This window comes from Mercenaria mercenaria, chromosome 17 (genome assembly GCF_021730395.1).
Source record: "Mercenaria mercenaria strain notata chromosome 17, MADL_Memer_1, whole genome shotgun sequence".
NCBI lineage: Eukaryota > Metazoa > Mollusca > Bivalvia > Venerida > Veneridae > Mercenaria > Mercenaria mercenaria.
The window spans coordinates 1,648,191-1,658,810 of record NC_069377.1 but is presented as its reverse complement, the minus strand read 5'-3'; the positions used below and the strand labels follow the sequence as shown (position 1 = coordinate 1,658,810).

General features: G+C 33.8%; 1 protein-coding gene across 1 annotated transcript; it reads right to left on the bottom strand.

Annotated features, from left to right (window-relative positions):
- Positions 1-386: 386 nt before the first annotated feature.
- LOC123537454 (uncharacterized) lies at positions 387-8,645 on the bottom strand. Its single transcript, XM_045321174.2, has 3 exons — positions 8,585-8,645; positions 6,479-7,537; positions 387-5,813 (listed from the first exon to the last, which is right to left on the bottom strand). Exons 1-3 carry the CDS (start codon positions 8,643-8,645, stop codon positions 5,335-5,337), a joined length of 1,599 nt encoding a protein of 532 aa, XP_045177109.2. The 3' UTR covers positions 387-5,334.
- Positions 8,646-10,620: the final 1,975 nt, after the last annotated feature.

The following is a 10,620-nucleotide window of genomic DNA, read 5'->3' as shown; positions in this document are numbered from 1 at the left end:
AAGAGCCTAACTTATAAAGACACAACTAAGCCAGCTGAAAGACAAAATTCCACTCCCTTCATTCATTTTTGTAAGATTTAGAAGAAAAGCATCAAAGAGTCTTGTACTTATTTAGTTATGGGGTTTTATTTAAATATTTCAATCCACTTTCTAGATATGGCTCAGGATGGACGGACGGACAACGCCAAAGCCACATCTCTCCGCCTTTGGCGGGGGATAAAATACAATCTTTATAATACTCTTTGGAATCGTAGAATGCAACATAGCCTTCTCAACTTGATTGAATCTATTCATCAGAGATAATGAATTAATAGTCTTGTTTATTCAGATTAAAACACACATATACAATGTAAATATACACAGAACATAATCAATCAAAATATATGTAAATTAATTAACAAAAGGTTATTTGAGGATGTTGATCAATTATACCAATGTAGCATCGTATAAAATCTTTCAATTAAATGTAAAAAATTCGGTTTCACAGAAAGCTATTTTAAAATATTGTTTCGGCAGTAACTTGGTTACCATCATGAAATATCTGTAGAAGTGTGTAAACATTTTTGGTGTTTAAAAAAATCCGGTATGTATACACATGCATATGACAGTGTTCAATGACATTGGATTGCCCCTGAAAGCCCGATAGCTTATTTTCAGTAGGGTTCTTGGTAATATACTAACTAAGAATAAACTTGCCCCATGTGATTCTGGGACGATCTATGTATGAAAAGAATTAGAACCACTGCCTTACCCTTGTATGATCGTAAAAGGCGACTAATAGGGTCTTAAAACATGATTTTGCTGTAACTCTGTGATTCCAGCAGGTATGCAAATTTTGATTCCATACCTCATGTTTTTATTTCGATGTAAACGAGATGTGAAACCAAAATTTGTAGTCCTGTTTGGCGCCATATAACCTTTACCGTGTTGGTGCGCCGTAAAACCCAAATAAATAAATAAATAAGAATATACTTAATAGACGTTACAAGCAATAAAAAGAATAGATAGATAAATGATATAATGCGTAAGACATTTGAATTGCGTGTTTTTTGAATTTGGTTAAGAAATGTAGTTTCACAGTTAGGGTGAAAGTTTTCAACATATTCATGTCCAAACTGTTCGGCATTTAATGTATACTATCAAACTTCGTTCGCTCGAACTCAACATGACTTGGTAAATGTGTTCGAGTTATCAGTAGTTCAAACCATCAGACATTACACGTTTTACAGTGACATTGCCAGGACCTGACGATGAGTTCGAGCAAAGGGTGGTGCACGTATTATCCGAGTTCGAACAAACGAAGTTTGATTGTATATGACGCTGCAAATAAAATAATGTGAGAGTGAGTAAAAACAAGTGAATGAAAAAATATTGTCGTGCAATACGAAGTCCTCTTCTGGAAGGTTACTGTAACAATCTCAACTGCATCATATCTTTATGATGTGATATCTGTTAATGATGTATATACAATAAAGTGCTCTTCTATATACCTATATAAATTATGTAAAAAGCACAGCTTGCATTTCACAGGTAAATATGAACAGGCAGAAAAATTCCGTATTGTACCTTTTGTATTGTATATCACCGGACTACTGTCATTTAGTATGCATAAGCTGACACAGTTCTATGAATACTTATGATAAACTTTTAAGAATTCGTTCGATAACAAAACAAAAACAAAAAGATGGATTTGAATAATAAAATGGTCATTACAACAGTAGCTTGAGCTGGGATTTTGTATTCGGTCCTCGTGGATTTTGCATGGACGGCTGACACTCAGAGCTTGCGTGCCTCGTAAGATACGATCTGACGAATTCGACTTAAGCCGAATACAGCATCCCAGATGGATCTACTATAATAATAACCATATTATATATACAATATGTAAAAACACAAAATGTTTGGATTAAAATGTGCATATACAAAATCTACAGTTTATGATTGCTAATAACATTTATAAATACAATAAATATTGTAATAACATTTCATTCTTGGTAAGAAAATAAGAGGAAAATGCAATGAAATACTTCATCATATTACAGAAAAGTAAAAATGAAGAAAATGGACCAAGATTTTTTATTTGGTCCATATGACACATGAGCTTGTTATGTTGAATATCATTACAAAACTATTTAAATATCTATGCAAGGTTGAAAAAAACTGTAGACAGGACAAGAAAAATAACCAAAATATTTAAAGGCAAAAAACTCTATGTGTGACATTGACATTTCAGCCAGGGATCTGAATGTTGTGAATGACACAATAATTTATCATGGGGAATTTTTTTGCCAATGTATAGTAAAATCTTTTTGACGGATGAGGTATAACCCGCACAAGAAAAAAATCTGTTGCCCTTTGACCCCCGAGTGTAATCTTGAGCTTTGAGTCAGTGGTCTTGGTGTTGTGTATGCCATACTGTCTCGTTCAGTGAACATTTGTGCCACGTAATATTAAAACCTCCTGACTGATAATAGAGTTTTGTACTAGACAAGAAAAAACGGTGTTAAACTTTTACTCTGATTATTGCACGCGACAAGTTGTCACTTATCTGGAACATTTGTGCCAAGTAATGTTAAAATCTTTTGATGGATGGCGAAGCTATGGACTAAACAGGACAAAAAAACTTTGATTTTTTATCTCCATGTTTGACCTTGATCGGACCTCTGAGCTTGAGATATCAGTGTTGCGTGCGACACATTGTCTCATTATGGGAGGCATTTGTGCATTTGTGCCAAGTAATTTTAAAATTCCTTGATGCATGACGGAGCTATGGGCTGAACAGAAAATCCTTTGACCTTTGATCTCCAAGTATAACCTTTGAGCTAGAGCCTGGGTGTTGCGCATGACAATCTGGCTCATTATTGGAAACATTTATACCAAGAAATATAAGAATCCCTTGAAGGATGACAGAGTTACGGACAGGACAGGAAAACACCAACTGAACTTTGACCTGTAACATTGACCTTAACCTCTGAAATTGGGATCTCAGTGTTTCGCACGAAAGATTCCTTCCTTATGGAGGATATTTGTGTCAAGTAAAAATTAAATCCATTGATGGATGAAAGAAGTTTTGTCCGGACAGATAAACCTAGAAAGATTTGACATCAAAGCATGAAATTTACGTTTGAGCTAAGACACATTGTTTCATTATGGGTAACATTTATTCAAATTTATGTCAATGGATGACAAAGTTTTGAACAGGACAGGAAAAATCCCTATTGATATTTGACCTACAAGTGTGGCCTTGACCTTGAAGCTAGGGTTCAATGCCTAGTAATATTAAAATCCCTTGATGGATTGTTTACCTACAAACAAGACAGGAAAAAGCCCTATTGTCTGTACCTTCTTGTTTGATTTGGTGGATACTGGAGGGTAAACAAACCAAGGTAGACGAAAAGGTTTGGCCTTGGACGAACAGACGACGGATATCTAACTACCTTTGAGCTCATCAGAAGCTGTTCGTGCTGAAGTGAGATGACATATACAGAAAATTTATACAAAACGAGTATAACTAATAGCATGTGTACAATAAAGACGAACTTAATTTTTGAAATATAAATGGCTACATAATTTACAAGATATCCAGACACAATTTTACACTCTAAAACGACAAAATACAATATGTATACATTGCAAATATGAAAATATGAATGTGATTTTCATTATTGGCATAATTTGACAGTTCATACATTTGAACTTCGTGGAAATAGCTTTTTTCTTGTTTTTTTTCTACTTGTACTTACATTGAAGCAATGCTTTTGGAAATGCAATATCGACCGTTAATGTTAGAATGAGGTTTGACCATTGACAAAATATATATCTAAATATCTAAATGTATTTGGGCCGTTCCAGTTAGTGACTTGACGAAATGATTGCATAATAAATAGTATTAATTACTGGAAAATCATTGTATTTCTTACGGTCATTCAGAACCTAGAAACTCAATTATCTAAGACAAATAAACTTTTACCATATTTTACAAAAAATGTTGTGTTGCCATGGCAACAAAAATTCCAAAGCACCCATGCATCATGTACAGACAGAAGGCCCATGATGAAACAAAAAATACATGGTTTAGTTTTTTCTGTAAAATATTTAAAAACTGGTTCTAAATATTCAAATGCTTGATATTTAGTTAGTGATATTAATGAATTGTCCTGTTTTGTGCAATCACTACTTTAAGGAAACCTTTCTATACTATCGAAGTGTTGCTTTTGCACACATTGTACCAGTAACCTAATGCATGAAAAATATCAGTTTCAGTTTGATGAAATCAATTTTCAAGGTTTTACGGTTTCTTTTTTTTCTTCAGTAAACGTATGCTAGCGCACCAAATTTTTTCCAAAATAATTGTCTCGACATAATCTTAGACCACTTTTCCTTGTTGTGGCTTATTTTGCCAAATTTTATCACTTTTTACTCTAATTTGCACCTAAATCACACACTTTGGCTGTAAATATACATAATCTTACCACTGAAATATAAAAATTTAGCAATATTCAGGCTGTAAATATGCATTTTGTTAAAACAATACACGCTAAACAGTGAAATAGTAAAATTTTTAGATTTTCTACACTTTCTCTGCAACATTGCACTGTTGTTGTTTTTTTGTTTTCAACTAAACAACTTTCAATTTTTATCCCTGTTCAACTTCTAGGTTAAAAAAATACACACTAAACAGTGAAATTGAAACATTTTTAGATTTTCAACACTTTCTATTCAAAATTGCACTGAAATTGCTTTTCTTTATAATTATCTGACCAAACTAGCCCATATACATCAAAGTTATAATTTTTACTCCTGCTTATCTTCTAGGTTACACTGCACCAATTCAGTTTCTTATTTATTTCATATTAAACAATGAAATATTTAGACCTCATTTTCAGTACATTAGAGAATTCCAATGACAGGACAACCATACATAGTCATTCAGTATAACGTGTCGAGGGCTCAACGCAAAACTAGTCTAAGTGTATATAGAAATAGAAGCAGATAGACTAGTTTCGCGTTGAGCCCTCGATGTGTTCTTACCAAAAAAAATATAAAAAAAATTTATGTTTCATATAAGAAAAATAATCTGTTCTGAAAACATCACCCTCTGAATATGCTCCCATGAAAATTTCCGTTTAGCAATTACGCGTATGTAGACATAAACAGAATCCTAGAAATTCACAATGAAAATGGTCTAGACCTTTTTCAATGCAATAAGCAATAAAACTAAGCCAAAAATATAACTACCACATCCTCATATGATTCATTATACCAGATTTCATAAACAACGTGGAACTACATTTTGAACTTCTTCACATGTAACAGTGAGCAGTCACTTCCTGTTTAGTGTAATCTTCCAATACATTTCCGTTTTCTCACGTGCCTCGGTAGCACGTCCTGTTTTATGTTAGTAGTTTCAGACTTTTCCTTTCTGCTAGGATAACCTCGGAAATCTTTTAAAGAACGAATAGCCAGTTCTCTTAATAATCCATCAACAGGTGTAACCACACAATTCCCAATGTCATATCCACCCTCTACTATTCCAACACAATTAAGTTCATCGTTTCTTGAGACATAGACAGGTGCTCCAGAATCTCCATTAACAGCAAATCTTTCGTGTAAGTTCAGGGACCAGACCTCTAGCTGGTTGTAAAGTATGACACAGTCATCTTTATTCCAAGGAAAGCTTAGCCCACGCACAGTAGCATCATCAAATGCAATCCTACCTTGAGATATACCCGAAGTAGAACCAAATTTCACGACGTCTTCTCCATACTGTATTGAGGCACGTTCGGCTACCTTTCCAGTTTCAAATGTATGTTCTAAAATATAAAGCTTTTGTTGTTAAATTTATCTACAAGCTGCAAAAGCAAGAATAGCAGAATTATTTTACAGTAAGTGTAGTACAATCAATCTTATATAAAAGTATTCATAGAAACACAAACAATCTACAACAACTGAGAAAGTATGATTCATTGTCATTTCATTTCTTACAGACACTTTGTTTGAAACCTTCCAACAAAATGGCTTTACGATTTTGTTTAGAACCAAGCTACTGCTCAGAGTCATCCTTGTAAACATTGATTTTCATTTTTTATAAACCATGTGTGCAAGCGATAGGGCGCAAAATTATCATTCAAATACTCTGCGTTATTAAACGAGTTTAATAAAAATGCGGAAAGACGCAAATGTAATATTTTTAACATATCTAAGCTTTTTCTGTTGAAACATCAAGTTATTTCTTTCTTCACCTGTTATAGATCAAGTAAATTCGACCAACGTCTCACACAAATAAGTAAGGTCGTCAAAGCTTAAATACCTAAACTTTTTAAGAAAATTATACAATTGCTTTATTTCCCTCCCACGATGTAAAACATGTGATAAAACAATATAATGACGAGGCTACAAATTGCTATAAGTTATGTTTTCCCATATATATGGGAAGTCTAGAAATGAATTACATCCATTTAGTATAAAAACACTTTACCGTTTGTTTCACTTTCAAAATCACTTATCTTCCCGGAAATCGGATATCTAGCCTTTTGAAGTTTGACAATTGCAATTTCCATTCCGCTTGTCCCCTTTCCACCCTCTTGGTAAGCTACTTTTACCACATTCCCTAGTACTTCTTCTGAATTCACTGGCTGATAAACCATACTTTCCAGTTTTTCATCAGCATTTGCTGGCTGAACGTTAAAAGATTTGTTGCCACTTTTCAAAAGGTATTTTCTTAAAACATCAGTAGATAAAACTGCATGTGCACATGTGAATCCGAATATATCTGTTGAGTCTGGCAACTCAAGGAATCCACTGAGAGTTCCAGATGAATTTGCTCCTCTTATTTCGCATGCAATTTTTACATCTGGTTGATATTTTGTACTACAATGGCCATCCCGTCCAAACCTCGTAAATGCGCCCTCCCGTACATCAACCGGTATACCATCGTATTCTTTTTCAAACGGATCTTCGTCGAGCGGTATGTAATTTTTTGTGTGAACATAAAACACCAGACATGGACAGGGGACTTTTTCCCATTTGTTTGTACTATATTTTTTTGACTTGACGGAGCTAGCTGATATTCCACTGAGCATACTCTGTCGTTTCAAAAGGTCCCTTGAGTTTTTTGCTATGAACATTTTTATTTTCTTTGTATCATCTGGATTCATCTTATAGCTTATGTTTTCTGTACTAAACGTGACATCCCTGGCTTCATTGTTACATTTACCTATAACGCGTATTTTATATTCATATTTCAGTCTATTATTCAAATCTATATCCTCGTTAGTACATATGACAAAAGCGAAATTTTCTTTTCCGTTTTCGCCAAATCTATAAGCTGGCCAAACTCCGTTGATCTTTTCAGAAAGACCCTTGATGTTTTCACTGATCTTGCTACAGCATTTTCTCACGATGGAAGATTTTTGTTTACCATCAAATATTTTGGCAATCTCTTCTAACTGTCTTTTGTTTGGGAGTATATTTTTTTCAAGTAAGCAGCTGGCAACAGATTCTGAATGACTCTGTAAGCAGGTTTCCCAAGGATCAACTGAAGTTCAAAAAGAAAAATAAATGCCTAAAGAAAATACTGATATTTAAATAGTAAACATTAATAATGTTTCTATAAATACTCTGCAAAGTATTCATTTTGAACAAGTAAAGATTGTCGGCGTTGCACTACCCAATGCATAAGGATAACAAAGTAGTCTCACCTTGGAACGGAACGGAAACGAGAAAAATAACTCATCTATAGTTTGTTCAGGAGTTTAGCTTTCTGCACTTAATTAGGGGCGAAATTGTCGTAAAATTAAATAAGTACTAACGTATTACAGTTCTAACATTAAAAAACTCGTAGTATGGTCTGAGATTTAAAGGAAATAAATTTAATGGAATATATTGTTAAATCTTAAAAAGACATTTTCCTACGTTCGCTCACAATAAATATTGGCTGTGACTAAATACAGAGTTGGTGCGCCCGTGATATATTACAGACTCCGGTATATACCGGATTAACTAAATTTGAACAAAAATACCTTAAATATATATATTTGGTAACCATGGTGATTCTAACCCTAACCTTTAGTCAGTATATTATGCACATTATACACTAAATGCGTGCGGACATGCAAAAAAATGAGTATTTTTGCCGTGCGTTCCATTTGATAATAATTCCGCGCATGCGCTGAACGGCTGCACCAACTCTGCAATGAGAAACATTCATAAATATTACAGTATATAAAGTATTCGTCGTTTACATCTAAGTCAAGGTCAGTTTGCAATAAGAGTATTACAGTCTGCATTCTATGGATATCATAGAATATTCAACAAAAATACATCTACATTTAGTGTTTCGCTCGTTATAGATATTATATTCTGTTCCATATCCTACGCATGCATTATAAAAGACAGACAGCACTGTTGTAACTGACTTTAACCCATTCAAGGATATCCGAGAACCTTCAATCACATATGTACCCCTCGTGTAGTAATTACCGTTTAAACTATGCATATGTATTAAAAGTTACGTGTGGTTGTGTCTACCATAAAGGCATAACTTTTACTTTGATCGGTATAAAAGTATCGTTATATAATTTACTGTAAATTGTAAAGAATCCGATCGCGAGAAGGCAAAATTCAGTAACCTGCTCGGCAGACATTGTGCTTGTATGAATTTAAACACACATCTGGAAGTTGTTATATAGGCAAAGAAGGAAAATTTTAACTAACTGAGAAAATTTTCTTAAACTTTGCATGATCACAGAGCCTCTTATTAGAAACAAATTCATGAAAAAAACATTGGAGGTTCAATTGTTACTTTATGAGTCATCTGCCCCTGAATGCGAGGCTTTTGTACTTTTAGGTCATTTAGAAGGGCAGATAACTCAGGGTAATGGTTATTATCACTTTATTTGATTTCTAATTAGTGTTTGTTACTATTTTTCTGCAACTGTACAAAATTTGCAGATAGTCTATGAGACGAATTTTATACTATAGTCACAAACAAATAGAAAATTTCTTCAAATTATGCCTCTTTTCAATACAATTGCAGTTTGTTTTCTCATTGAAACACATTTAAAATTCTGTTTGATGGAATGGTAAATCAAAGGCCTGAAGGGCCTGAGAGTCGGCTAATGATTGATGTGCTGGTAGTATAGTCTACCAGTTTCAGATTGTTTTTAGGGTTTTTTTCCCCAACAGAACAGAGATTTTGTTACAATAGATGAAATGAACATTCAATCGATGCCTAGTAAAAATTTTGATTGACATCAAACACGTATTTAAACCCAATATATTTCTCTAAAATTGAAGAGTGGTTCGCAAAAATAAAAATGTTGAAAGTACAAACTACAATTTGACAGCTGACACTAAGATACTGCCCATGACTATATATATTTTCCAGTAAACATTTGCCTCTGGCATTACCAAAAACAGGCAATTATCGGCTGGTATATATTCGCACATGATAAAATTTGAATATGACAATTTATATATTGAAATTTTATAGTGCGGATTGCCACATACAATTTGTAACGGATGGACGAAAGAACTGTTCAGATATTTTATAGATAACGGGCCTGGCGATAACCGTGTGATACATTAGGTATTAGACCTTTCTAACGTAAACGTAATTACGAAACGGAATACTGAATCCGTAAAATTTTAGGCTAATTTGTGGTCTAGGGGAGACAATTTCATCCAATAGTAATGCAATAGTATCTCACTTAGACCATTATTTGCAAATAACATTTCCGGATTCAGTAATCCGTTTCCGATTTACGTTTACGTTAGAAATGTCTATTGTTCAATCATATTATAAGTGATATGAATTTAAAGTATACTTAATTTTGTGTTTAAAGATATGTAAATATTGATGAGTGTCAATATCTAGTGTCATGAATGTTTACACTGACAGGAAAATTGCGCATTCGAAACTCATGGAAGTTACTCGGACTAGCTACCAATTTCGGAAAAGAAAACTGATATTAATAAATGTAGTTCTTTTTTTAGTTAAAACCATCATTTATTCTATTTCAGACCTGTTAACCCCTTCAAAACCAGGCCAGTAGTCCCCAAGTCCATGCACTTTCAATTATCCATTTTGATTCATGTAGACAGGCAGGCCCAGACTGGGCTGAAAAATATTTGAGCCATTTTTACGTGGTCGGTAGCAGGTAGGGTGCGGGGAGAGGTGTTCCTTTGAATTGCAGCCAGATTTTGAAATGGGCATTGTGGCAGGTGGTAAAAGGGCAAATGTATCAAACTGTAAAGTGGCAATATGGGGGCAGGGTGTGGGAGGATACCCCCTCCTGCAAGTATGGTTTAGGGTATCACCACAAGAAAATTTTGAAAATGTACACCCTTGATACAGCTTTTGGTGCGATTTCTAATTAAAAAATTTATGTTTCAATTTCTAAATATTTCCTAGATTCTCTTTAGTATTACAATATCCAAAGTATGAATGACTGTCACCTTATATTTTTACTTTCAGGTCATGCCTCAGGACTAGAATATAAGTCTGATATAGATTCTATGTATGTGTTATAAAAATAAATTCTAGAATCATTTCTGTTACAATAATATCTATCATGTCTGTTACTTGAATGTTAAAATTTCATAATACAGCTCGACATT

Bases quoted from the DNA above. Each gene is read 5' to 3' on its own strand.
- LOC123537454 (XM_045321174.2), bottom strand. From the start codon at position 8,645: ATGTCTGCCGAGCAGGTTACTGAATTTTGCCTTCTCGCGATCGGATTC. The intron at 7,538-8,584 runs GTAAATTATATA...TTTGAACTTCAG, and splicing joins CGGATTCTTTACAATTTACA to TTGATCCTTGGGAAACCTGC. The intron at 5,814-6,478 runs GTAAAGTGTTTT...TTTATATTTTAG, and splicing joins TTTTGAAAGTGAAACAAACG to AACATACATTTGAAACTGGA.